Source organism: Eptesicus fuscus, chromosome 3, assembly GCF_027574615.1.
Source record: "Eptesicus fuscus isolate TK198812 chromosome 3, DD_ASM_mEF_20220401, whole genome shotgun sequence".
Classification (NCBI taxonomy): domain Eukaryota; kingdom Metazoa; phylum Chordata; class Mammalia; order Chiroptera; family Vespertilionidae; genus Eptesicus; species Eptesicus fuscus.
The window spans coordinates 3,414,692-3,442,500 of NC_072475.1; the positions used below are offsets into that span (position 1 = coordinate 3,414,692).

Here is a 27,809-nt window from a genome sequence, read left to right on the forward strand (position 1 = left end):
GGCGGCGCGGGGCCACCACGCTCGGCGTCCGGGGCGGGGCGTCCTGTAGCCCCGCCCACGGGGAGGCGGGGCCTGCGGCGCGCGGGAATCGGAGCGCGCGCTGGAGCCGCTGAATGACCGCGTCCCTGCAGGTAAGGTCTCCGCGCTGCTGGCTCCCGCTCCCCGGCGGTCTCTGAGCCGGGCCGGGCCGGGCCGGGCAGGGGCGAGAGGCTCTCGCTGAGGGCAGGCGGCGGGGGGCAGGGATGCCTCCGGAGCGGCGCGCGCTCGGGCGGCCGATTCCCGCCCAGGCCCCGGCCCCGCGGGGTCTCCTCCCCGCCAGGCCAGGTCTCGGCTACCGGTCCTGTCCCCTGCGGCCTGGGGAGGGGGTCCCCTGCCCCGGGAGGCCCCGTCCCTGGGAAGCAGGGTTCCCTCGCGGTCCCGGCCCCTTCCTTTTGCAGCCCCCGGCCAGCCCCCTCTCCTGTGGCTCCTCCTCCTGCGGGCTCCTCCTCCGTGAGAGCCGCTCCCTCCTGCAGCCCCCTCCTCCTGGGAGCTCCCTTCACCAGGCTGCCAGGCTCCTGGGAAGTGGGGTTCCCTCGCTGGCCCCTTTGCGCGCCCCAATCCCCACTAAGCGGGGGCGGGGGCACAGCCCGCCGGCCTCCTGATTTTCTCCGCCTGCGGGTTCCATTTTGCTTTTCCAAGTAGCGGGAGAACAAACCTAACAGCCAGGGCTCAACAGAGCATTTAAAAATATATACTTTTATTGATTTCAGAGAGGAAGAGAGAGAAACATCAGTGATGGGAGAGAATCATGGATCGGCTGCCTCCTGCACGCCCCCTGCTGGGGATCGAGCCCGCAACCCGGCCTTGTGCCCTTGATTGGAATCGAACCTGGGACCCTTCAGTCCACAGGCCGAGGCTCTATTCACTGAGCCACACCAGCAAGGGCTCAACAGAGCACTTTAGGTGCAACTTGCAAGGTGTTGTGTCAGGACTTATTAGCATGCTTTCCGGTACAGCGTGCATTAAAAAAAAAAAATGTTGATTGATTTTAGAGAGCGAGGGAGGGAGGAAGAGAGAGCGAGGGAGAAACATGATTTGTTGTTCCACTTATGTTAACCATTCATTGGTTGCTTCTGGAATGTGCCCTGACCGGCGACCCTGCGGCAGCCTTGGCGTGTCAAGGACGACGCTGTAACAAACGAAGCTGCCAGCGTGCGTGTTCAGTGGGTAGGCTTTCTGGCTCATCGTGAGTGTTCAAATTCCCGGCTCTCCTCTTCAATTCATTACCAACGTTTTCAGCTTTCCTCTGTCTTTGGAAGAAGAACGGTGCCCACGACGGGGGAGGATGAAGGTCATCACTTGCGAGATCGCCTGGCACAACAAGGAGCCGGTGTACAGCCTGGACTTCCAGCACGGCGCGGCCGGGAGGGTGCACAGGCTGGCGTCCGCGGGCGTGGACACCGCCGTGAGGGTAAGGGTGAACGGGACAGCAGTGGCAGCCCAGGGAGCCCCGCCGAGGCAGCGTTCTCCAGTCTCACACTTAAAGCTCATGCCAACCAGCTCCAGCCGCTTCCGCATCTAGTCCGGAGGGATCCACTCTGAGGGCCCGGAGGGAGCAGTGAGACGGGAAGAAGGCCGCTTTCTCCTTGGGTCGTGCTGCCTAGGTTAGGGGGACGGGGATCCCTGTGGTGTTAGAACCCGAGCCAGGGCCCTATGGGGGAACAGTCTGGACTGGAACAAGGTAGGAGGGAGGACAGTCAGCAGTGGGACTGTGTGGGTTTACGGTTCAGATACAAGTTCCTTCCTTTTATGTTTCCAAAGAAAAGCTCCATTGTCTCCCTGGGAAGAAGCACAGTGTTATTTTAGCGCGCGGAGCGCGGTGGTGCTCACTCTATTGCTCTGGCTGCATGTTTTGGTATCCCCAGGTCTGGAAGGTGGAAAAAGGGCCGGATGGGAAGGCCATTGTTGAGTTCCTGTCCAATCTCGCCCGCCACACCAAAGCTGTCAACGTCGTGCGCTTCTCTCCCCATGGGGAGATCTTGGCATCCGGAGGAGACGGTGAGTGCCGAACGGCAAGGCTCTGCAGAGGCCACGTGTCCGCGGGTCTCATGTTAAATCCTGAGGCGTGAGCCAGGTAGGCCTTGTTTATCTTAGAGGTCGCTGGACCCGTCAGTCTTCCGTTTGTGTTCTGGGGAGCGGGTGGGGGCAGCAGACGCAAACTGAGAAGACTATTTGAAAACGCCTCCTTGCCCGCCTGCTCCCCCTGGGCTGGCTCGGAGACAGTGGGGGCGTTTCCCGTTCTGACGGAGTCCCCAGGCCCCGTGCTGGCCTCGCGCGATTGTCAGTGTAGAACGTACAAGTGACCACAGTCTGTCCCACGTTTCTGTATAATTAGCTCATTAATTGGCTCAGGGCAGTGGTCGGCAAACTCATTAGTCACCAGAGCCAAATATCAACAGCACAACGATTGAAATTTCTTTTGAGAGCCAAATTTTTTAAACTTAAACTTCTTCTAACGCCACTTCTTCAAAATAGACTCGCCCAGACTGTGGTATTTTGTGGAAGAGCCACACTCCAGGGGCCAAAGAGCCGCATGTGGCTCGCGAGCTGCAGTTTGCCGACCACGGGCGTAGGGGCGTCGTTCACACGGCCTCTAAAAGTACCTTTGTTTCGTGGAAGTAGGTTGACGACGTTCTCTGCTCGTGCGTATTGGCATAGAACCTGTCGCACGAACTGAAGCGTCTGGAGGCTTTGGCTAGTAAGATGAGGGAGACTGGTCCAGGGTCTTACAGTGGACACCCTGGGAACTCAGGCAAAAACCCAGAAGTGCTCCATAAAGGAAAGAAAAGTTGAATTTTCCTTATGGTCAAAAGCACATTCTTGAGAATGGTCAGTCCTGGACGGTCCTCCGTCATGGCAGACAGGAGGATGGATGCCAGGTGGGCGAGAGGGTGGGCACCGGGGGTTTGATCCCGTCTGGTGGTCTGGGTAATGGATGTCAGGAGCCTGGATCCCGAGTCCTTCAGTGGGCAGTCACGGTTATCTGGAGGTCTGGTGTCTGTCCAGGTGCATATCTGGGCACTGGATCTGGACCGGAAAGTTCAGACAGTTTAAGTTCCCAGGCCAGTGAGAACAAGAATGGAATCTTGCCTCCTGCCTCACCTTCGTAATGTGAGTGATTTTAGCAGTTTGGTTAGAATGACTCCATCCTATATAATAAAAGCCCAGCGACAGAACGGTGGAACGACCAGAACGACCGCTCGACCAGTCGCTATGATGGGCACTGACCACCAGGGGGCAGACGCTCAACGCAGGAGCTGCCCCTCTGGTGGTCAGTGTGGGAGTGCCTCTCAGCTGACCAGGATGAGCGGCTGCTCCCGCTGTGAACCCCGGGCCGACAGGCAGGAACCCCGGGTGCGACCCTCGCCTCCTCACCCCAGGCTCCTCCTCCTCTCTCCCTGCTGCCTCCTCTGGACGCCCGCAGGCCGCACAGCGCCGCCACCCGGCTTGCAGAGCTGACCCTGGAGGCTGGGAGGCGGGTTTGTGGCTGCCTCGGGACTGAGGCCTACTCTGCCGCCTCTCAGTGCTCTTGTCCCTGGGCCCGGCCCCACCGGGTCCCCTGGAGAGGCGAGTGCTCTGGCTCCACGGAAGATGCCAGACCAGGGAGCAGCCGCTCAGAGGGCGGGTCCACAGCCGCTGGCCGACCAGGATGAGCGGGCCCACCATGGGCCACGCCCCCCACCAGTTCATGAATCCCGTGCATTGGGCCTCTAGTTTATTTATTTTTTATTATTTATTTTTAAAAAATATATTTTATTGATTTTTTTTACAGAGAGGAAGGGAGAGGGATAGAGTTAGAAACACTGATGAGAGAGAAACATCAATCAGCTGCCTCCTGCACACCCCCCACTGGGGATGTGTCTGCAACCAAGGTACATGCCCTTGGCCGGAATCGAACCCTGGGACCCTTGAGTCTGCAGGCCGACGCTCTATCCGCTGAGCCAAACCAGTTAGGGCGGGCCTCTAGTTTATATATATTCCCTATCTCTACTCTTTCTTCAAACTATACAAAAAAAGTAAATCTTTTTACCATCCTTTAACTCTAGAACAGTCTAGAAGCCAGTGCAAAGTAAAACAGAAATCTCAGACTTTGTTTGCAGGTGGAAAAGCGACCTGGTTGTTAAATTCAGTGCCCATGTGTCCTGAGGGTGGGCCGAGAGGGGAAGGGTGGCGAGTGGGAGCGCCCCCTGGCGGGCCCGGCCGCAGTCTTCTGTGAGGTTGCCCCGAGCAGCAAAGCCCTTTGGCCCTGGAGGCCCAGGAGCCTGCTGTTGGCAAGTGGAGTGTGTCCTTATGTCGGGGCGCATCTGCTCACCCAGGCTCCCAGGCTCCAGTCACAGGAGGGATGCCCCGTCCCTGGCCTCTGGGCAGTTCTCAGAGGGAAGCGGGTCTGGGCGGAAGGTAATGTGTTGAGCGTGACTCAGAACGCGGGTGGTCAGGGAGCCGACAATCGATGACGTCAGGCTAATGTATGAGATGCGCCACGGTATTAATAGCTGACACGTGGGCTTACCACGGGCGGGGCGTTGTGCTGTAAGTGCTTTATGCCTGTTGACTCATTTAATCCTCCCAACAACCCCTGTTATTATCCCCATTTTATTTTGTTTTTCTTTATTTAAAATATTTTTTTTTAATCCTCACCTGAGGATATTTTCCCATTGATTTTAGAGAGAGTGGAAGAGAGAGGGAAAGACAGAAACACTGATGTGAGAGAACCACATCGATTGGTTGCCTCCTGCACCAGCCCGACCAGGGCCCGGGCCAGGGAGGAGCCTGCAACCGAGGCACGTGCCCTTGACCGGAATCGAACCCGTGATCCTTCGGTCCGAAGGCCAGCGCTCTGTCCACTGAGCCAAACCTGCTAGGGCTCTTACCCCCAGTTTACAAGTGGGGAATGGAGGCCTCAGGTGACGTGCTGAAGGTTGCACAGCTGGGAAAGATTTGCCATCCCTTGTGTTGGTGGCTCTTGGTTGCTGTTTTATTTTTTTCCTTCTAATTTATTTAACATTTTTATTTATTGACTTGAGAGAGAGAGAGAGATTTGTTGTTCCACTTATTGATGATTCCCTGTTTGATGCATCCCCGTGTGTGGCCTGACCGGGGATGGAACCTGCAACCTTGGCGGACGGGGAGGACGCCGTGACCACGTGAGCCCTCCCACCAGCCCGTGTCTTCCTTTCCTCGGTTCTTTCTCGGTTATGCCTTCTGGTTTGTCCGTCGCTTTGCAGTGGTGTTTGGCCCGCCAGGGGACCCTTCTGTGTAAGGCGACTTGTCTCGCCCTGACCTGGTATGAGTTTGATTTTGGGGTTTTAGCTCAGAAGGCACACCTGTTTTCCCCTCAGCATTAGAGGTAAATGCTCGTGGCCGTAGGTGAACCAGGCACCTGGGATTTAAGGGCCTGAACCCCGGGCGCGAAGGGTGAGGGTAACGCAGCTCGTCCCGTTACTCCCGCCAGATGCGGTCATTCTGCTGTGGAAGGTCAACGACAGCAAGGAGCCCGAGCAGCTGGCCTTTCCGGACGAGGACGAGGCGGAGCTGAACAAGGAGCACTGGACGGTGGTGAAGACGCTGAGGTGGGGGCGGGGCGCGTCCTCCCCGGGGGACCCGTTCAGCCGATCACGCGTCTTGACTTCTGTTTCTCACTTGAAACTGTTTCCTTATGCGAGACAGAAACGAGAAGGGTTTTAAAAGAGAAAAGCATGATTAAAATGGGTTCCCTTAGTTTCTGCTAACAAGTCAAGTCGAATCAGGGGTAAAGTCAGATTTCCTTGAATGTGGTTGGTGGTCGCCGTCGCTAAGGCAGTCCCAGCGGCGGTTCCTAACATCCCCTCCTAACGTGTGGCCCCTGAGTTTGCCTTTAAACGTGTCATCCCCTCTCTCTCCTTTCCCCCGCCCCCTCGGACCCCAGGGGCCACCTGGAAGATGTGTACGACATCTGCTGGGCCACCGATGGCAACTTGATGGCTTCCGCCTCCGTGGACAACACGGCCATCATCTGGGACGTCAGTAAAGGTAGCTGATAGGCTTTTGTTATTATCCGGGGGGGCGGGGGGGGGGGGAGCATCCTACGTGTCTACCAAGCCTCACCTGCTCTGTCTTGAAAGGCATCAGAAGCGTTTCTTTAAGGAGCCAGACGGGTTGGGCACAGCAGGTGAGGGATCAGCCCGGGGGCCCTGCATCCAGCTCAGCTGGAGGCTCCCGGCAGGAAGCCTGGGCCTCGGGTGGTGTCCCGAGTCCCTGGTGCCGAGCAAGGTGGTGCCCCGTGCCCGGGAGGCAGCCGTGGAGGGCCAGGCTGAGCCCTGCCTTCGTGGCGCTTAGATCTGGGGAAGATTGGCAAGTCTCCATTCGGGGTCACTCCCTGCTCCGAGTTGGTAGGCAGGCCCAAGGTTCCATTGCAGGAGGTGAAGGCACCTCTCTGCTTTTTTAAAAAAAAAACACATTTTTTTTTTTAATATATTTTATTGATTTTTTACAGAGAGAGAGAGGGATAGAGAGTTAGAAACATTGATGAGAGAGAAACATCGATCAGCTGCCTCTTGCACACCCCCTACTGGGGATGTGCCCGCAACCAAGGTACATGCCCTGACCGGAATCGAACCTGGGACCCTTGAGTCCGCAGGCCGACGCTCTATCCACTGAGCCAAACCGGTTTCGGCAACACATTTTTATTGATGTCAGAGAGGAAGGGAGAGGGAGAGAGAGATAGAAACATCCATGATGAGAGAGCATCACTGATCGGCTGCCTCCTGCACGCCCCCCACTGGGGATGGAGCCCACAACCCGGGCCTGTGCCCTGACCGGGAATCGCACTCACAACCTCTTGTGCAAGGGCCGATGCTCAACCCCTGAGCCTCGCCAGCCGGGCCCTCGCTGCTTTGGAGGAACCCGCTCGCTAGTTGGGGAAGCAGTGGCCGCGTGAGAAGTTCCAGGAGCACAAAGAGCAGTGAAACCCACCGCTCAGCAGCGGCTGACGCCCAGCCCTGCAGTCCTTTCCTCGGGCGTGGTGTTTCCTCCGCCCTCTTCCCCCCTTTCCGTCGTGCAGGCCGGTGATTCTCCCGCAGCCCCGGTGCCGGGGGGTCCTGCCGCCACAGCGCCCTTCCGTGCCCTCTGCACGCTGCTCTCGTCTGTGCTGTCAGCCACCCACCCTCTAGCTGCCTCGCTCGCTCCTCCCGTCTCTGTCCGCTCTTTCTAACGGAGGATGATGTCACTTCTCGTCCCCAAATCTGGCCCTTGTCCTGGACAGTCCTGCCAGCGCCCCGGTAATGACCTTGAACATGCCAGCATGCCGGGCACTGGCGCAGGTGCTGGGAGAGGACACGAACAAGGTGGCAGCCTCCTGCTGGGGTGTCGGGTAGTGGAGGCGCCGTGAGGGTCGGGAAGGCTCACGCGTGGGGTTTGAACAGAGGCTTGGATGAATCTGGGGAGCAAGCGGTGTGCGTTATTTTGGGAAGAGCATCCAGCTGTGGGAACAGCAAGTGCAGAGGCCCTGTGTGTGGAGGAAATGGACAGTGTCCAGGAGGCGGGGGTGGGGGGGGTGGGCTGGGGGACTGAGGATGGAGCGGGGAGGGCCCGGGCCACGGGGGTTGGAGATCGTCTCCCAAGTGTGACCCGTGGTGCCGAAGGGTTTTGGGCAGGAGGGTAACGGGACTTTAAAAGACGCCTCCAGGTGGCAGGTGGCAAATCGGTCCCGGGAGAACACAGGTGGGAGCGGGGACGCTGTTAGCGGCGCAGGAGTGATCCAGGAGGTGACGGTGGCCTTGGCTGGGTGCTGGTGACGGAAGGGGGTGGGAGGGAGGGGTTGGGACATAATTTGTAGAAAGAGCTGACAGGGTTTGATGCATTGGCTGTAACTCCGAGCTTTCTGACAACCAGGTGAATATTGGAGCCATTTCCTGAGCTGGGCCAAGGTCACGTCTCAGTCCTCTGTCTTGTGTGGGTAAAGGTTGTTTTTTTTTTTTAATATGTAAGTAACATAGGCAACTTAGTTAAAGTCAATATTTTTTAAATTTTTTATTTTTATTGATTTCAGAGAGGAAGGGGGAGGGAGAGAGATAGAAACATCAATGAGGAAAGAGAATCATTGATCAGCTGCCTCCTGCGCACCCCACACTGGGGATGGAGCCCACAACCCGGGCATGTGCCCTCACTGGGAATCAGACTGTGACCTCCTGGTTCACAGGTCGACGCTCAGGCAAGTGGGTGCATTTTTGTTTAAGGAATTCCTCATGAGCGATTCCTGCTGCTGCCCAGCGCCTTGGCCCCTCCCCCTCCGCGGTTTGAGTCCCGTCTTCAGGGAGCACGCCGTCCCCGCTGTCACGTCCCCGCTGTCACATCCGTCAGTCGCAGGTCTTTTAGCTGCTCCGCCGATGACCTCTGGAGCCCAGGGCCCACTCTCCCATCACAGCCGTCTCCCTCCGTCCTCAACACCTTTCCTTTCTGCCCGGAGCCCTCGGTCTGAGCCCTGTTTCCTGGCCTGGGAGCCCCGGCCCGTGCTCCCCCGGGGCCGTCCATCAGCACTCACTTCCCTCAGCCCTCTCCTTCCATCCTTCCCACCAAGACACCCCCGCCCTCTCCTTCCATCCTTCCCACCGACAACCCCCGCCCTCTCCTTCCATCCTTCCCACCAACAAACCCCGCCCTCTCCTTCCATCCTTCCCACCGACAAACCCCCGCCCTCTCCTTCCATCCTTCCCACCGACAAACCCCGGCCCTCTCCTTCCATCCTTCCCACCGACAACCCCCGGCCCTCTCCTTCCATCCTTCCCACCGACAAACCCCGGCCCTCTCCTTCCATCCTTCCCACCGACAACCCCCGGCCCTCTCCTTCCATCCTTCCCACCGACAAACCCCGCCCTCTCCTTCCATCCTTCCCACCGACAACCCCAGCCCTCTCCTTCCATCCTTCCCACCGACAAACCCCGCCCTCTCCTTCCATCCTTCCCACCGACAACCCCGGCCTCTCCTTCCATCCTTCCCACCAACAAACCCTGCCCTCTCCTTCCATCCTTCCCACCGACAAACCCCGGCCCTCTCCTTCCATCCTTCCCACCGACAAACCCTGCCCTCTCCTTCCATCCTTCCCACCGACAACCCCGGCCTCTCCTTCCATCCTTCCCACCGACAAACCCCGCCCTCTCCTTCCATCCTTCCCACCGACAAACCCCCGCCCTCTCCTTCCATCCTTCCCACCGACAAACCCCGGCCCTCTCCTTCCATCCTTCCCACCGACAAACCCCGGCCTCTCCTTCCATCCTTCCCACCGACAACCCCCGGCCCTCTCCTTCCATCCTTCCCACCGACAACCCCGGCCTCTCCTTCCATCCTTCCCACCGACAAACCCCGCCCTCTCCTTCCATCCTTCCCACCGACAACCCCGGCCTCTCCTTCCATCCTTCCCACCGACAACCCCGGCCTCTCCTTCCATCCTTCCCACCGACAACCCCGGCCTCTCCTTCCATCCTTCCCACCGACAACCCCGGCCTCTCCTTCCATCCTTCCCACCGACAACCCCGGCCTCTCCTTCCATCCTTCCCACCGACAACCCCGGCCTCTCCTTCCATCCTTCCCACCGACAAACCCCGGCCTCTCCTTCCATCCTTCCCACCGACAACCCCGGCCTCTCCTTCCATCCTTCCCACCGACAACCCCGGCCTCTCCTTCCATCCTTCCCACCGACAACCCCGGCCTCTCCTTCCATCCTTCCCACCAACAACCCCCCGCCCTCTCCTTCCATCCTTCCCACCGACAACCCCCCGCCCTCTCCTTCCATCCTTCCCACCGACAAACCCCGGCCTCTCTCCTTCCATCCTTCCCACCGACAAACCCCGGCCTCTCCTTCCATCCTTCCCACCGACAACCCCGGCCTCTCCTTCCATCCTTCCCACCGACAACCCCGGCCTCTCCTTCCATCCTTCCCACCGACAAACCCCGCCCTCTCCTTCCATCCTTCCCACCGACAACCCCCCGCCCTCTCCTTCCATCCTTCCCACCGACAAACCCCGGCCTCTCCTTCCATCCTTCCCACCGACAAACCCCGGCCTCTCCTTCCATCCTTCCCACCGACAACCCCGGCCTCTCCTTCCATCCTTCCCACCGACAAACCCCGGCCTCTCCTTCCATCCTTCCCACCGACAACCCCGGCCTCTCCTTCCATCCTTCCCACCGACAACCCCCCGCCCTCTCCTTCCATCCTTCCCACCGACAACCCCGGCCTCTCCTTCCATCCTTCCCACCAACAACCCCCCGCCCTCTCCTTCCATCCTTCCCACCAACAACCCCCCGCCCTCTCCTTCCATCCTTCCCACCAAGACAACCCCCGGCCCTCTCCTTCCATCCTTCCCACCGACAAACCCCCGCCCTCTCCTTCCATCCTTCCCACCGACAACCCCGGCCTCTCCTTCCATCCTTCCCACCAACAACCCCCCGCCCTCTCCTTCCATCCTTCCCACCAACAACCCCCCGCCCTCTCCTTCCATCCTTCCCACCAAGACAACCCCCGGCCCTCTCCTTCCATCCTTCCCACCGACAACCCCCCGCCCTCTCCTTCCATCCTTCCCACCGACAACCCCCCGCCCTCTCCTTCCATCCTTCCCACCGACAACCCCGGCCTCTCCTTCCATCCTTCCCACCAACAACCCCCCGCCCTCTCCTTCCATCCTTCCCACCAACAACCCCCCGCCCTCTCCTTCCATCCTTCCCACCGACAACCCCGGCCTCTCCTTCCATCCTTCCCACCAACAACCCCCCGCCCTCTCCTTCCATCCTTCCCACCAACAACCCCCCGCCCTCTCCTTCCATCCTTCCCACCAAGACAATCCCAGGCCCTCTCCTTCCATCCTTCCCACCGACAACCCCCCGCCCTCTCCTTCCATCCTTCCCACCGACAACCCCCCGCCCTCTCCTTCCATCCTTCCCACCGACAACCCCGGCCTCTCCTTCCATCCTTCCCACCAACAACCCCCCGCCCTCTCCTTCCATCCTTCCCACCAACAACCCCCCGCCCTCTCCTTCCATCCTTCCCACCAAGACAATCCCAGGCCCTCTCCTTCCATCCTTCCCACCGACAACCCCGGCCTCTCCTTCCATCCTTCCCACCGACAACCCCCGGCCCTCTCCTTCCATCCTTCCCACCAAGACAACCCCCCGCCCTCTCCTTCCATCCTTCCCACCGACAAACCCCGCCCTCTCCTTCCATCCTTCCCACCGACAACCCCCGGCCCTCTCCTTCCATCCTTCCCACCGACAAACCCCGGCCGGATCGGATCGGGGTGAAGGTCTCCTTTTAGTTCCCAGTCCCAGGCTGAGTGCAGCTGGTTTAACACCTGCCTCCCTGCCGACTGGGCCACTCCCCAGTCATCCTCACCAGCCTCAGGTGGGGTGTTCATGACCCCACCTGGGAGTCGGATCCCGCTCCTGTTCTCCCCAAACCCCACAGGTCTCCTTGCCCCCGTTTCATCACCCCGGCCCTCGCCCTCTAACCTCAGCAGAAGCCTGAACAGAGTTTAAGGAAGGAGGAGCGGGGGAGTTAGCCTGAAGCATGCGCATTGTACACGGGTAGGCACTGGCAGCTGTGGGGGCCAGTTTTGAGGGTGGTGGGGAGGGGACGCCGTAGCGAAGAGAGCTGGGGGTATGGCAGAGGGCTGGGGGGATGGAGGGGAGAGGGCTGGGGGATGGAGGGCAGAGGGCTGGGGGATGGAGGGCAGAGGGCTGGGGGGATGGAGGGCAGAGGGCTGGGGGATGGAGGGCAGAGGGCTGGGGGATGGAGGGCAGAGGGCTGGGGGGATGGAGGGCAGAGGGCTGGGGGATGGAGGGCAGAGGGCTGGGGGATGGAGGGAGAAGGCTGGGGGATGGAGGGGAGAGGGCTGGGGGGATGGAGGGGAGAGGGCTGGGGGGATGGAGGGCAGAGGGCTGGGGGGATGGAGGGCAGAGGGCTGGGGGGATGAGGTGAGAAAGGTGGAGGGAGTGAGCAGAGGGAAGGCTGTCTCAGAGAACTGGGTCCTGGGTTCCTAGCATGGCCAAGCCTTCATGACTTCCCCTCTCTTCAGGTCGTCTGGTGTGCGCCTGGTTTTCCTCCTACCTCCCCTCCCCCGTCCCTGTCCGTCCCTGTGAGTGCTGCTGGGGTGCAGGCCCTCGTCTCCCATCTGCTCTACCCTCACCTCCTAACCAGGGGCACTCTCCCTGGTCTTTTCAAAACCTCAGTTTTGCCCTAGCCGGTTTGGCTCAGTGGATAGAGCGTCGGCTTGCGGACTGAAGGGTCCCAGGTTCAATTCTGGCCAAGGGCACATGCCCGGGTTTCGGGCTTGATCCCCAACAGGGGGCGTGCAGGAGGCAGCCCATCAATGATTCTTATCATTGATGTTTCTATCTCTCTATCCCTCTCCCTTCCTCTCTGAAATTAATAAAGAAATATTAAAATTAAAAAAAAAAAACCCCTCAGTTTTGCCCTGGCCAGTTTTCTCAGTGGTTAGAGCACCGGCCTGCCGACTGAAGGGTCTCAGGTTCGAGCCCAGTCAAGGGCACGTGTCTGGGTTGCAGGCTCGATCCCCAGCCCCAGTGGGGGCACGTGTGGGAGGGAACTGGTGGATGTCTCTCTCACATCAATGTTTCTGTCTCTCTCTCTCTCTTCCCTTCTCTCTAAAAAAATCAATGGAGCCCTAACCGGTTTGGCTCAGTGGATAGAGCGTCGGCCTATGGACTGAGGGGTCCCAGGTTCGATTCCGGTCAGGGGCATGTACCTTGGTTGTGGGCACATCCCCAGTGGGAGGTGTGCAGGAGGCAGCTGATCGATGTTTCTCTCTCATCAATGTTTCTGACTCTCTATCCCTCTCCCTTCCTCTCTGTAAAAATCAATAAAATATATATTTTTAAAAATCAATGGAAAAATATCCTTGGGTGAGGATTAACAAACAAACAAAACCCCCAAAAGCCCCCGAGTTTCATCGTTACAACCAGGTCACCCTCTTGGCGTTCCTCTTGGCTGTACTGTGAGTGCCGGGGCCTTTTCCTTGCCCAGGGCTCCTGTCGCCCCCCCCCCCCCCCTTCCTCCTCATCTTGTCCGTTTGGCCCTTTAGCTCCCCCTGGCAGTCCACAGTTACTGCCATTGCTCCGTCTCCCCAGCGTCTGCTCAGACCACCCCTTTCCCTTCACTGGCCCCTCACCCGGCCTGGTCCCGCCGCCGCGTTAGCCTCCCTCCTCTGTGTTCCACGCTCTGCCGGGCGCAGCGCGCCTGCCCGTGGGGTGTCCGCCACCGGCTCTGAGCGCCGGGGATGGGGCTGTAAGGACCCGTGTGGCCGAGCCTGACCCAGGGTTTGGGGCAGGCCCCCGGCCACCTGCTGACGGCAGAACCGGGTCGGGACAATGACCCGGAAGCTGCGGTGTCCGCGGTGGCGCTGGAGCAGGTTTTGGTTACGCTGTCGTGTGCTTCTCTCGTAGGACAGAAGATCTCGATTTTTAATGAACATAAAAGTTACGTACAGGGAGTTACCTGGGATCCTTTGGGCCAGTACATCGCGACCCTGAGCTGTGATCGGTACGTGAGTATTGGACGAATTGTCTTTGTATCTGTTTACTTAGAAACTTCTGCAGAGGCATTTTATCACAACTTCGCCAGTAAAAGCCGTGGCCTAGCTCTGGTTCTTTCAGTCTCAGTTTCATGGAAAGAATTTGTTTTGTTATTCTTTCAACGTAAGAAAAATTGGAAACTGATCAGGGCAAGTGTCTTACACGAAGTTAGTACCTAGTAAGTCTGTGGAATGGGTGGATGTCATAGGTCGATGCTCAACCACTGAGCCACGCCAGCCGGGGTAGGTGAATGAATGCAGAAAGAGCTTGGAATTAGATCTGAATTTCATGGACAACTTTTAAAGAAAAGGTTGTTTATAATAACTACTAGAGGTGCGGTCCCTCGACCTGGTCTGTGCCTTCTCGAAATCTGGGACCCCTCGGGAGATGTTGGAGAGCTGGTTTCGGCACAGTCCCCGCAGGCCAGGCTGAGGGACCCCACCAGTGCACGAATCCATGCACCAGGCCTCTAGTATGCATATAAGATCTTTGGTTAATCTCTTCCCGCCCTCCCCCCTCCCCCTTCCCTCTGAGATTCATCAGTCTGTTCCATGTTTCCATGCCTGTGGTTTCCACTCCTGCGTTGAGCGTCTGCCCCCTGGTGGTCACTGCATGTCATAACTGCTGGCTGGTCAGCCGGTTGCTTAGGCTTTTATATATATAGTCTAGAGGCCCGGTGCATGAAATTCGTGCATTGGGGGTGGGAGGTGGGGGCTCAGCCTGGCCTGTACCCCCTCCAATCTGGGATCCCTCTCGCAATCCAGGATCACTGGCTCCTAACTGCTCACCTGCCTGCCTGCCTGATTGCCCCTAACTGCTCTTCCCTGATGGCCTGATCGTCCCTAACTGCTCTCCCCTATCGGCCTGATAGCCCCTAACTGCCTCTGTCTCGGCCCCCGCCACCGTGGCTTTGTCCGGAAGGACGTCTGGTCTCATTAGCATATTACCCTTTTATTAGTATAGATGACTTAAGCAGAGGTACCAATGGTAGGACTGGATATTGGTTTCCTTTTGTTGCCACTGCAGCAATTTTAAGTAAACTGTTTAATAAAAAAGTAAACTCTCTCGTGCCTTTTGAAAGGAGGACCTACTGCCGTGTTTACTGGTGTAATCGCATTGAGTTTTGTTCTTAGAACAAAGAATTTTTTTAAAATCAGGAGTGCCAGGCATATTACTCATCAGTGAAAATGGCCCTTTTCAGTATTTATCCGCTACTTTTCATCGTAGCAGGTCTCATTCCAGGTGCCCGGGAATGAGCGTCAGGGGGGCTGGTGTGTGTTTCCCTGGAATCTTCTGTGATGCTCCAGGTGTCACTGGTTTCCCGCTCTGAGTGGATTCCGGCAGGCAGGAGGCACTGGTTGGCCAGGGGGACTCCCCTGAGTGACCAGCCTGCAGATTGGCCTGTGGTGCTTTTCTTCCTCTTGCAAATCCCTGAGGACCAGGCTGTTCCAGGAAAATAAACCCCACAGCCGTACAAGTTGCCGCTGGGCCGAAGGTCCAGGCCTGAGAAACGAGGCCCGGCCTGGACAAGGTCTTGCCGGGGGCGCCGGGACCTTCCGTGAGAAAGGAAGTGGTGCCCTCCCCGCCCCGCGTTAGTGACAGCTTCAGGCTGCTCATACCTGCTCCTCGTAAGGACGCGGTCAAGGGGAAAGTCATTGTGAACGGTTCCCAGGCCACAGGTTTCCTAGGCCGTCCTCCGTTTGGGTAACAGATGGCTTCTGTGGGAGACCGGACTTTCCTTCCCCCCAGGACCCTGAGGGTGTACAGCACCCAGAAGAAGCGCGTGGCTTTCAACGTGTCCAAGATGCTGGCGGGCGCGGGCGCCGAGGGAGAGGTAGGAGACGCTCGGGCTCTGCGTGGTGGCCGCGCTTCAGGGGAGACGGAGGCGAGTCTGAGCTCCTTCCTTCTTGCAGCTAAACCAGTCTCAGCGACACCTGAACCCCAGTGAGGGCTCCCCTCGGGCCGTCGGGGCTCGGCGAGTGTGGTGGGCCGGCCTGTCGGCGCAGGCACGTCTGGGGCCGGGAGAGCCGAGGATGGAGGCTAGTGATTTCTAACCAGGCTGCGCCGGGGAGCCACCTGAGAAGCATTAACAACTGCGGGTGCCTGGCCACCCCGCGCTGGGTTCAGTCAGCCTGAGGGGGGGCAGGCCTCCGGGATTCCGAGGAGTGGATTCCGAGGAGTGACGTGGGCGGAGCACGCGGCCGGAGGGTCCCGGCACGAGGCACGGAGGCCGGTGGGTGGGGGTGGACGGCCCGGCAGCAGGCAGTGCAGACGGCATCCTGGCAGGAAGATGGGGGGCTCCGGGCGCAGAGAGCAGGGACCGGCCATCGGCGGGCTCAGGAACAGGAGGGATTCGACCTTGGGAAGAACTGGCCCTCGTCCTGCAGGAATGGAGGCCGTGGAGGCAGGCGCTTCGGCAAAAGGGAGCCAGCCGGTTGGTTTTTGGCACAAAAAACCGACCGGGGGCAGGTGCAGGCCGTGTGGGCCGGGCTGGCGGGTGCGCGGTCAGGCGCTTTGGGAAGCGAGGGGTGAAGCTCCCCTGGGTCCTGAGAATTAACGCCCCGATGTTCCTGGAGTGGGGGGGCACGCAGCACTTCCACGGGGTGTTCGGGAAGGTGGTGCAAAGCTCTGATTACCGGCTTAATAACCAACTACACCCTTTTAAAAGGCATTTATTCCGGTGGAAATTCTCAGTTATACACACGGGCAGGGAGCAGAGAGCTCTGGTCATCCTCTTGCTTTTCCCAGTCTCATCCCCACATAAACCAGTTACTCACACCCATGCCCACACACGTGCCCACACACATGCGCACACACGTGCGCACACAAGCTTTCCTGAACAGAAGGCCGGTCCGCTCATGACTGGTGACTCGCAGCCCCACAGGAGAATTGGATTGGTTTCGTTGTTCAGTTCTGTTGACGATGGTCAGTAATAATGGTCGCACGGAAGGACACGGCGCGCCTTTCTGGCGCCCGGAGGCTGGGGGTGATGTTCACACTTTGTGCCTCAGGCCAGAAGTTACCGGATGTTCCACGACGACAGCATGAAGTCGTTCTTCCGGAGACTGAGCTTCACCCCCGACGGCTCCCTGCTGCTCACCCCAGGTGCGTGGCGGCCGCGTGCCTCCTCCGGGAGTGCCCGTCGAATGTGTGGGTTAGAACGAGGCGGAAACGAGTGAAATGCACGCTGGCCAGGTGTTTATCCTGGGGACGGACGGAAGGAAGGATGGGCGAGATGCTGCCGCCCTCCTGGTGGATACGCAATGGTCACATGTGAGAGAATGTGTGTGTGTGTGTGTGTGTGTATGTGTGTGTGCGTGCGCGCGTGCGCACGGCAGCAGAAGATGAGACGTGTCCAAGAGCAGCCGTGTCTGCGGTCGCTCTCCGCCGGGTCTGGCTGTGCCAAGTGCAGCCTGGGAGGGCGGAGTGGAGACGCCAGCGGGGCGGGCCCAGAGCGGGTCAGCTCTGCGGGGCCTGGTTTCGGCAGAGGGCTGTCTCCTGGCGGCTCCTGGCTCCATCCGGCCAGTCTCAGCCCTCGGACGGCAGCTGAGGTCGGGACGCGGGCACAGAGCTTTATGTTCTTCCTGCCCTGGCCTGGGCGTGGCTCCCGGCGGCCGTGCCCTCAGGTGGCTGTGGCCTCAGGTGAGATGACACCCAGGAGAGAGGACCGGTGGGCAGAGCCAGCGTGGGGCTGAGCCCAGGTGTGCGGAGGTTTGTATTTGGTCCCAGTCGCACACACACTGTCCAGGGAGTACATCTCTCGGGAAAATTACTTTAGACCAGAATTGGCTGCCTTGGGGTTTGCTGGCGGACAGTTGAATAACAGTGCCTTCCCTACCTGCCAGCCGGATGCGTGGAGTCCGGCGAAAACGTAACCAACACCACGTACCTCTTCTCCAGGAAGAATCTGAAACGGTGAGCCCCCGAGGGACCGTCGGGGACGTGTGCCCGCTCTTTGCTGTTGTTGAGCATGGTCTCTCTAACCCATGGTCCCCCCTCCCCCCCAGGCCTGTGGCACATCTCCCGTGTCCCGGAAAAGCCACGCTTGCTGTCCGCTGCTGCCCCGTCTACTTTGAGCTGAGGCCGGAGGCGGAAACAGGTACATCAGAACGCAGCGGTGCGCCGTGTCTCCTGTCGGGAGGTCACCAGGGTGGGTGGGGTTTGGACCTTCCCTTGGGGAAAGGTGGGCATGTGGGTTTGGCTCCGTTTAGTTACTCGGAGCTGGAACAGAGACTGTTACCAAACTGAGTGTCTGCTGTTGGCAGCGTCTAGAACATACTGTCTTTGCTTAGAGCAACTTAAAAAATACATACCGTACTTTCCAGCGTATAAGACGACTGGACGTATAAGATTTTCCTGGGTTAAAAAGTCGTTTTATACGCCGGAAAATATAGTATATTGGACTATATTGATGGGATTAGATAAAATGGATTAGATATATTGGACTACCGTATTTTCCAGCGTATAAGATGACTTTTTAACCCAGGAAAATCTTATACGCCTAGTCGTCTTATATGCCGGAAAATACGGTATGTATATTTATTGATATCAGAGAGAGGGAGAGAGAAACATCAGTGATGAGAGAGAATGATTGATCGGTTGCCTCCTGCACGCCCCCTACTGGGAATCAAGCCCACAACCCAGGCACGTGCCCTGACTGGGAATCGAACCGTGACCTCTTGGTTCCTGGGTTGACACTCAACCACTGGCCAGGCATCTCTTTCCTGTTCTTGCCTGGACCTCGGGTCGTTCCCCTACCCACGTGCACTGGCCAGCGCTCAGCTCAGCCCGGAGCCCTGCCCTGGCCCCGCAGCTCAGGGCACGTGCGGGCACGGCCGGGTCCCCTCCCTCTGCGGGCCTGGAGACCAGGCGGTGAGCTGCGGCTGCGGCAGCACTGCGCGCCTTTGCTCCCCGCGGCTCGGGGGTCGCCGGCCTTCACTGCTGATGGGCTGTCCGCGTCTTAAAAAGTCGGAGGCTAAATTGGGGCCCTGTTACTCCAAGGCTGGAAGCGGAAGCTGTTTTTCACTCTAAACTCTTATGTGAATGAATATAATTAACTGGAAAGAGCATGAACACATCACTTGATACAACGTTCCCACGTGACCCTGGGTTTCCTTACCGGAAATCCTCTTCCTTTCGCACCTCGGTGCCCACGATCGGTGGATCCTGACACGGTGTCCTTGGCTCACGCGGGGTTCTCGTTCGTCCCTGCGTTCGTACATACAGTAATAGGAAGACCTCAGGCCCTTTGCACGCCAGTAGTAGAACTGCGTCCTGTATGTCCGGGGAGAGGGCTCGCGGGGGGGTCGGTGGTTCCTGCGGGAGCCTGGCTGGTGCTGGGTGACGGTCCTTCCTGCCCGTGTCCCGCAGACGGCCCGGCCCGGGGGCCGCTGGTGCGCCTGCCCTACCGCGTGGTGTTCGCCGTGGCTTCCGAGGACTCCGTGCTGTTCTACGACACCCAGCAGCTCTTCCCTTTCGGCTACGTGTCCAACATCCACTACCACACCCTGAGCGACATCTCCTGGTGAGCGCCGGGCGGGGCGGGGCGGCAGCGCACAGACGCCGTCGTGGCCGCGTTTTCCCTCCGAGGACGCTGCGGCCTCGCCCGACTTCCATTTCTAACTCCAGTGAGAGCGGAGGCGGGGCCGCAGACCTGGTAAACCTTAACCCCTTTCTCCTGCCTTGGGGCCAAGGTCCAGCGACGGGGCCTTCCTGGCCATTTCCTCCACCGACGGCTACTGCTCCTTCGTGACCTTCGAGAAGGGGGAGCTGGGAGCACCTCTCAAAGGGAAGCCGGACCTGAGCACGAGAGCTCCCGACACCCCGAAGAAGGCCAAGCGTCAGACCCAACAGGGGTCCTCGCCGGGGCCCAGGCTGGGGGAGGGCACCCCGGCCGGCAGAAGCCCAGACCCCGGCAGCCCCTGCCCAGCACCCGCTCCGGGGAAGCCGGCCGCAGCCCCAGCGCCCAAGGACTCGCCCTCCACGGCTGCCACCGCCAGGGGCGCGGCGCCCGGGCCCGCGGAGGAGAAGAGCCCGCCCGGCAGTCAGACCGGGAAGGCGCCCCCGCCCCGGAGGGTCACCCTGCACACCCTGCAGGCCTGGAGCAAGGCTCCCCGGTAAGGACGCCCCGGACGGAGACGCTGACGGCCCGTGCCGGCGGCACGACTCTGTGCTGCCCCAGAGGGTTCTTTTTTAAAATAGGTTTTTACTGATTTCCGAGAGGAAGGGAGAGGGAGAGAGAAACATCAGTGATGAGAGGGGATCATGGAGCGGCTGCCTCCTGCACGCCCCCCACTGGGGATCGAGCCACAACCCAGGCATGTGCCCGTGTCAGGATTCGAACCCAGGACCCTTCAGTCCACAGGCCGATGCTCTAGCCACTGAGCCACACCAGCCAGGGCTCCGGAGATTTCTTAACCTCACTCCAAGCGCCGCCTCCTGGCTCACACCCCTCTGCGGGGTCCCCACTTCCCACCTGATACAGCTCCACCCGCAGGCCGGGGTTGTCTGCAGTCACGCCCCTTCCCGGGTGCCTTGCTCTCCAGCCCGACCCCGGAAAGCTGGGTCCCCAGAGCACACTCGGCCTGGGGGTCTCTGACCCCCCCTCCCCCGGACACCCGGACACCGCTCCCTGGGGACACTCTTGTCACACATCACATTCGGCCGGGGTTTCTTCCTGCTGTTTGCCGTGGGGTTTAAGCCCATGGGGCAGGCAGAGCCCCTTTTCCTGTGGCTCTGGCCTGGCACAGCGGCGAGGCCTCCAGGCGTCTTGCCGCCCGCAGAGAGGTGAGCAGGGAGTGTCCGGCGGCAGATCATCCCGGTGGCGGCGCAGTGGTGTGAACCCCGCTTCTCATCAGGCAGCCGCAGACGTGCCCGAGGTCCCTGCAGAGAGGACCGCCCCCTGACCCCCAACCCTCAGCCCCCAGCAGCTGCGCTGTCCGGTTTCCTCCCTGGACGTCGGGGAAGTTACCTCCCAGCTCCGTCTGCTGCCTGCTCCCCGGCGCCCCACCTCCCGGCCTTTAGACAGACCGCCTGGGGCCGCCGGGGGGGGGGGGGTGACAGAAGGTGCTGGAAGCACTGGGGCGTCTCTGCCTGCTCACTCGCGTGACTTCGCTGTTGGGTCCACCGCGGGGGTGGGGGTGTCGGCCTCCCAGTCGGGGGTCTCTAGACCAGCGATGCTTCGTTCCTCTTCTGTGTGTGTTTGGGGCGGAGGGAATGGTGTTCTGCTTAACGTCTTGCAAGCTTCTTGCAGTTGGTCATGTTGAAAAGGGAATAGTTGTTGGACATTCAGGTTGTGGGTTTTAGAGAGAACGGCCTGCAGCAGGAAGCCTGAGCAGAGCTCGGCGCACACGGGTGGCCGGCTGAGGGGTAAGCTGGCGTCCGCGCCGTGGTGACGTCATGCACGGTGACGTCATGCAGTGGTGACGTCAGCGTTGTGGTGATGTCATGCAGTGGTGACGTCAGCGCAGTAGTGACGTAACCTGAGCGAGCCTGATCCTTGGTCACTAAGCCCGCGGGCCCGTCCGCGTGCAGGTACCGCCTTGCAGACGTGACCAGCTGCTGCTGAGACGCCTCCTCTGGGCGGTTTGGGGTGTGGTGTCGGACCCGGGTCCTACCACACGGACTCACCGCGCGCCCTTCCCTTCTCAACCAGGAGAGTGAACGTGATGCCCTTAAAGACGGACGCCCCGAGTTCTGCGCCAGGCGCTGTGGTTTCCACGCCTCCCCCGGAGGCCCCGCCAGGTGAGGGTCGTACTGGTCCCGTGCCCTGAGGGTGAAGACCTCCTTTCTTTTGGAAATGAACGTCCGCAACTTGTAAGTTGGTTCTGAGAAAGCGAGGATGCGCCGGCCTCGGCCCCCCCTGCAGACCCGCTGGCCTGTTTATTCTCGGGGAGCTGCCAGCAGGGGTGCTGGGTGCCTCTCGGCCTCAGCGCTGCTCCCGTGCTGGGCCGGGTCGGGCTTGGTGGTGGGGCTGTCCTGGGCAGTGGCTGGGCGTTCATTAGCACCCGATGTCCCCATCCCCCACTCCTGACATTCTAACATGTCACCAGCAGCCCCCGCCGTCCTGGGAGGCACAGTGGCCCTGGGGTTGAGGTCCACTGGTGTAGACTCCATTCTAGGCACATGGGACCTGCCAGGCAGTTTACTCCTTGTCTGGGCACAGAATTTAAAAAATATATATATTTCTATTGATTTCAGAGAGGAAGGGAGAGGGAGATAGAAACATCCATGATGAGAGAGAACCATCAATCAGCTGCCTCCTGCACGCCCCACACTGGGGACCGAGCCCGGAACCCGGGCATGTGCCCTTGACCGGAATTGAGCCCGGGACCCTTCAGTCCGCAGGCCGACGCTCTATCCACTGAGCCACCCCAGCCAGGGCCAGGGTCTGTTGTGTTAGCGCCAGCTCTTCGCTTACAGAAGTCTTGCTCTCTTGGCAGCCTTGCCGGTCAACGCTTCAGAGCCGCCCGGAGACATGCAGGTCAGCCCCCCGGAGCGGAAGCGGCCCAGGCCCGGGGCGGACAGAGGCGGCGCCCAGGGGCCGGAGCCGGGGGGAGACCTGGCTTGTGCTTGAAGGCTGCTCGGCTGGGGACCCCATCGCTCAGGGAAGGGCCGAAGACCCCAGGCCACGGCGTCAGAGGAGCCCAGCGGGCACCCACCCTGATTTCTGGACCACGCTGCCCGTGGCCGGGCGTCCCCCGCGGAGGGTCTGCTCCCGCCTCCGTGTGAGCTTCCCTGGGACCCGGCCTGACCCCGGGCCAGGCCTCCCCCGACGCCTTCCCGGAGCTGGACCCGCTGAGCGCCGTCCGTGTGACCACCACGCTCCCCCCTGAAGCCCTGCGGACGTGCAGACCCTCCCGGGGGCCTGGTGGGTTCCGGGGTGTTTGAATGGTTATTAGATTTGCCTTGTAAATAGGGGGTCAGTTTTTGGAAGTTTGTTCTGTTTGCGTTCTGATTTTAAAGGTAATAATGCTCATTCTAGACAGTTAGGAAGCCGGCGTGAAGGGAAAAGCCGGCTGCGGGGAGGCAGCTTCGTCCTCCCATCCCCTGCTTTGGCATAAAAAGAAGGGGTTTTACTCTTTTTTAAGGGGAGAGTGGAGATTTTACTTGAGATACAATTTGGTATCGAATAGGTTAACTTTTTAGGTTGATTTTTCAAAGAAGAAAAAAGTAACTTAGTCGTTTACGCCTGTGTCTGCTTTCTCTGCCCCGGGGCGGGGGGAGCGTGAGGGGGGCGGGGACAGGTCTCTGTTTCTGCTGGGGAGACTGTGAGGGGGGCTGTCGCTGCAGGAGGCACGGGGTGGGTGCCCGGAGGCGCTGGGAAGAGCTGTCACCGGGAGTGTCCGCTGTCACCGAAGAGCAGGTGGGGCAGGACACTGATGCCCGTCACTCTGGCGTGATGAGCGCGAGGCATGCAGATGCGGGTGCTGCCCCGGGGCTGCCTTCTCCTGGGTGAGCGGCGTGGGTCCCTTTGCCCCAGCGGAGACCAGGCCTGGGCCGCCAGGAAGGGCCCCAGTCCCCCCTGGTCCCCCCTGGTCCTCCCCACGCCCCCCAGCACATCTGCTGTGACCAGTGCATGGGCCCTTCCTACCGAAGCAGTGCCGGGTCCTGGGCTCGGAAAACTTCATGGGGGAGCATGGGCGCCCACCCTCGAGCCTGGGGTCCCCCAGGGCTCCCACGGCTCCCCTCGGTGTTACTTCGCTGTTTCAGTCTGCTCACTCGCACCTGGTGCATGTGTGTGTCCGTCCGTCTGTCTGTGTCTTAGAGACAGACGGGCCTTGGACAGATCACTTCATCTGAAGGTCGTTCACAGCTTTCACAGGACAGATGAGAGGGGATTGAGTGGTTGTGGGTAAGCCAGACCCACCTCCCTCCGTGCACACGCACACATGTGTACACATACGCGCCCTGCACTCTTGTGGCCGCTAGGTGGCACTGTCCCCACAGCATCTGCCCAGGAGGAGGGCGGCCTGGGTTTGAAGGCTCTGCAGGCCGCTCAGCACCGCCTCCTCCGAGGGGTCTGTGTCCCCGTCAGCCTCGGCCAGCGTGGCCGTGGCCGTGGCCGTGGCCGCTGGCTGCAGCCGCTGGCGGCCACACCTGGAGGGCAGTGTTGCACCTGAGTCCTGCCTGCATCAGTACCGACGTGGGCAGCAGAGAACGCTCACGGGGTCCCCTGAAGGGCCCTGTTTCCCCCCCAAGTGTTGGCTCAGAGACCTGTGAAGCAGCAGTATTATCCCTTTAAAAGCTGTGGTAACAAATGCTCAATCGATACCACCCTCTCTTCTTTTTAAAAAAATATTTTTAAAACATTAAAAATTGGTTTTAGAGTGAGGAAGGGAGGGGGAAGAGAAGCATCGATGTGGGAGAGAAACATCCACCGGCTGCCTTGAGCACGCACCCCCACAGCCGGGCACGTGCCCTGACCAGGATAGAACCGGTGACCTTCCTGTGCAGGGGACGATGCCCACCAGCTGTGCCACCCGACAGGGCCCACCCTCTTAATACGCAGAAGGACGTGCTGTCTCCCATGGGAAAGGCATTCCGAGGGCCCTAACACGCCTGGCATAACTCGGGGTCCCTCCGCCCTCGGCCAGCACCCTCGGCGGGCCTGAGAACTGTATGCTGGGGGGGGGGTGAGGGGAAGGGAGTCACTGGGTCAGCCTCCAGGCCTGCCCTTCCCCCACAGCCCCTCTCACTCCCAGCCGCAGCACCCCTCACCTGGGGGGTTTTACAAATAAAACAAACCCGGCCCCGGTCTGGGCTCTGTCCAGGCCCCGCAACCAGCTGTGGGCGAGGGGACACCCCCAGGCCACGCGCTTCACGGACAGTCAGGGGCAGTCGGCTCTGAACGGGTTGGCGAGACGTAAAGTCTGGAGGCTGCATCAGTGCCAGGCTGTGCTCAGTTTACCGATTTAATGAAAAGTCTCTCATCTGCCGCCCAAGAGGGCCCGGACCTTGGAGAAAACCTTGCCACCCGCCGCACCCTCACGCTGCTCCCACCTGAAGTCATAGGAAGGGGTCCACGCTGTCTTCTGAGCCGGTCCCACAGCTGGTTCCACACTGCTGCAGGGAAGCGATGAATTTGTTCCTAGTGGAGTGAGTACTCGAGAAAGTCACTAGGGGGCGACAGTGCTAACCCTTAATTCCACTGTCAAATTTATTAACTAAGTTCATGTATTTTTAATGATAGGATTTTAAACCCCACTGCTATGAAAGTATCTATTTGCAATATGTTTTTCTGTTTATGCCTTTCTATATAATTACTAGTAAATGCTATTTATTTTGAAATTAAAAAAAAATCTTTATTGTTGCAAGTATTACATATGTCCCCCTTTTTTTCCGACATGGACCCCCTCCAGCTATTAAATGCTGTTTTGTCGTTCCGATGAGTTATGAATCCATGTCATATTTTTAATCAGATTCAGAGCACTCCATGTAGCTCCGTGTGAAAGGTGTTTATGTTCAATGTAGTCAAAGGTATAATGAGTTTCAAGAAGCTAACCTCAAAATGGTTTCCTTTATTAGTGTTTAAATTCATTAGCAACAAATCTGTCCACTGTGCCTCATAACCATACAAAGACGTACGCACTAAGGTTTGTTGCAATAGTTTGAGATGGAAAACAAGACTGGGAATCGCCTAAGTGTCTCTCAGCAGGTGAACTGAGCTATGATACGACTGTGCCGGGGGGTGTTTGCAGCGGTTGGCTGGGCCTCTGTGGGCCGTGGGGCCGCAGCGTGGAGGGTGGGTTGTGGGAGAAATGGCAGTGAGGCTGCTGCAATAGTCCGGGCAGGGGCGGGCCTGGGCCAGAACGCTGGTGCTGGGAAGCAAAGGGGTGGGCATATGTGAGTGTTTTGGAATTGAGCCGGCCGGTGTGGCTCAGCGGTTGAGCATTGACCTATGAACCAGGAGGTCACAGTTCGATTCCCGGGTTGCGGGCTCGATCCCCAGTGTGGGGTGTGCAGGAGGCAGCCAGTCCATGATTCTCATCATTGATGTTTCTATCTCTCCCTCTCCCTCTCTGAAATCAATTGAAATACACACACACACATATATATACATATATATATATATATATATATATATATATATATATGTATTTTTTAAAATGACAACTACAGTAAGGAGGTCAGAAAGAAGAAACTTCTAGTTTAAGGTAAATCTGGGGGTGTGGTGTACAGCTTGGTGACTAGGGTTAATTACTGAACCGTGTATGTGGACGTTGCTAAGAGAGTAGATCGTAAAAGTTCTCATCACAAGAACAGAGTTAACGCCCATCCGCGCACAGTCACTGAGCCGTGGTGGGCGTCGTTTCGCAGCTCTGCACACTCGGGTCTTTATGTTGTACGATGAGTGAACACCACGTATGTCAGGTATGTCTCAGACTGGAACCAGGGGGCCGCTGCAGGATTCCCACGCGTTACTGTAGCTGCTCTGGTGGCTTGACTCATGCGGGGGGACCTGGCATCCACCTTGGGAGGGTCCCACGGATCGGAGCCTCAGCGGGAAGCAGCCAGGCGGGCGGATGGCTCATGTCTGCCCCATTTCCCGTAGCGCAGAGGCGGGGACCGAGGCCCACCCGTGGACAAGGCACAGATGCCGGGTTTGCTTCCAGGAGAACGGAGCCCCAGGGCTGGGCTCCTTCCTTCCACCCACAGTTCCGCTCATAAATCCCCCTCCTCATGCTGGGACCCGTGCATCGTGTCTCCTCTCACTCCGCCTCCGCTCCAACCCTTCCAGCGTCTGGCCCGAGACTCGGCACCTGCCGGCAAGGCTGAGGCCCCCCCCCGCCCCCCGGGTCCAAGTCCCAGCGAGAGGGGACAGGGCTCTCCCTGCGGGGCCTCCGTGTCCCCCCAACACCCTCCAGGCTCAGCGCGGGCTGCGTGACGCCGGTCCTCTGGCCCGGAAAGCGGGCTCTTTCCCACCTGCAGGTACGGTTCCCTCCCGCCCAGCGTGTCCCACACCCCGCGCACACTCGGCCCCGCGTGGGCGTCCCGAGCCCCGGAGGAGAAGCTGTGTTTGGAGTGAAGCGTAGGGCGGCGAGAGGAAGTGACTGGAGATGCGGGAGCCGAAGGCGGGCCGGCGCGTGTCCGTGCAGGGCCTGTTCGAAAGGGCCTTTCGTTGCCTTGTAACGGGTCCAAAGGGCTGACAGAGACCCCCCCACACCCCCCCCAGTGCGATGCTCAGTGGGGGTGTGGTTACGAGGGGTCCTATTCGCAGGGACGGGAACCGGGACACACCGCAGCGGCCTCAGGAGGTGCCGTGCGCAAACATGATGTCACCGCAGCGGGTCCTCGTGCCCACGTCTGTGACTGGCTCCCCGTGTTCCAGCGCTTAGATTTCGGGATTTTCTGTTTTCATGTTGAAATCACCCCCTGGCAGACCCGAGCTCGGGCGATTAAGGACCCAGGAGGGGGTCCCCCGGCTTGGTGACCTTTGAGCACCTCCAGCATTCCCCTGTGTCCCAGGTGTTGACTTAAAAAAATCAGCTAAAACTACTTCCTTGAAGGCTTAGCAACTCCCCCCGAGGCCCAAATCTAGCTGCAAGGGAGGCTAGGAGATAGAAATATCTCAACACCTCGCTACCCCTAAACAAAACGAGTTCTGCTAATTAGAAAAAAGTAGAAAGAATAACAAACACACAGCTGGTATCGTCTTCCCAGTGTTTTACTGGATAATCATTGTAAGAAGAGAGAAGTAAGAATGACACCCAGGCCCGGCCGGCGTGGCTCAGTGGTTGAGCATTGACCTATGAACCAGGAGGTCACGGTTCGATTCCCGGTCAGGGCACATGCCCGGGTTGCAGGCTCCATCCGAGCAGGAGGCAGTCGATTGATGATTCTCTCTCATCATTAATGCTTCTATTCCTCTCTCCCCCTTCCTCTCCGATATCAATAAAAAGATACATAAAAAGAAAAAAATGAATGATCCCGGCCCGCGTGGCTCAGTGATTGAGCGTCAACCTATGAACCAGGAGGTCACAGTTCGATTCTCGGTCAGGGCACATGCCCAATTTGCAGGCTCGATCCCCAGTGTGGGGCGTGTAGGAGGCAGCCAATCAATGATTCTCTCTCACCATTGATGTTTCTATTTCTCCCTCTCCCTTCTTCTCTGAAGTCAATAAAAATATATTAAAAATTTTTTTAAATCATAGACTAGATGAAATCCCCAGACAAGGGAAGGAAGAAAGTCCAGGACAGCGACCTGGGTCGGT

The 27,809-nt window shown here is 59.1% G+C and overlaps 1 protein-coding gene across 2 annotated transcripts; it reads left to right on the forward strand.

Moving 5' to 3' along the window:
* The first annotated feature begins 83 nt into the window (after positions 1–83).
* Positions 84–22,691, forward strand: CHAF1B (chromatin assembly factor 1 subunit B). 2 transcript variants are annotated; one of them, XM_054710659.1, is made up of 14 exons: positions 84–131; positions 1,279–1,450; positions 1,905–2,037; positions 5,492–5,609; positions 5,945–6,048; positions 13,468–13,564; positions 15,346–15,430; positions 16,608–16,701; positions 17,442–17,511; positions 17,604–17,695; positions 18,967–19,120; positions 19,290–19,712; positions 21,251–21,339; positions 22,038–22,691. In XM_054710659.1, the coding sequence occupies exons 2-14, from the start codon at positions 1,325–1,327 to the stop codon at positions 22,169–22,171; spliced, it is 1,719 nt and encodes a 572-aa protein (XP_054566634.1). In that variant the 5' UTR covers positions 84–131; positions 1,279–1,324; the 3' UTR covers positions 22,172–22,691. The 2 variants fall into 2 exon arrangements, with proteins under 2 accessions (XP_054566634.1, XP_054566638.1); XM_054710663.1 differs by having other exon boundaries at positions 1,279–1,444.
* The last annotated feature ends 5,118 nt before the right edge of the window (positions 22,692–27,809 follow it).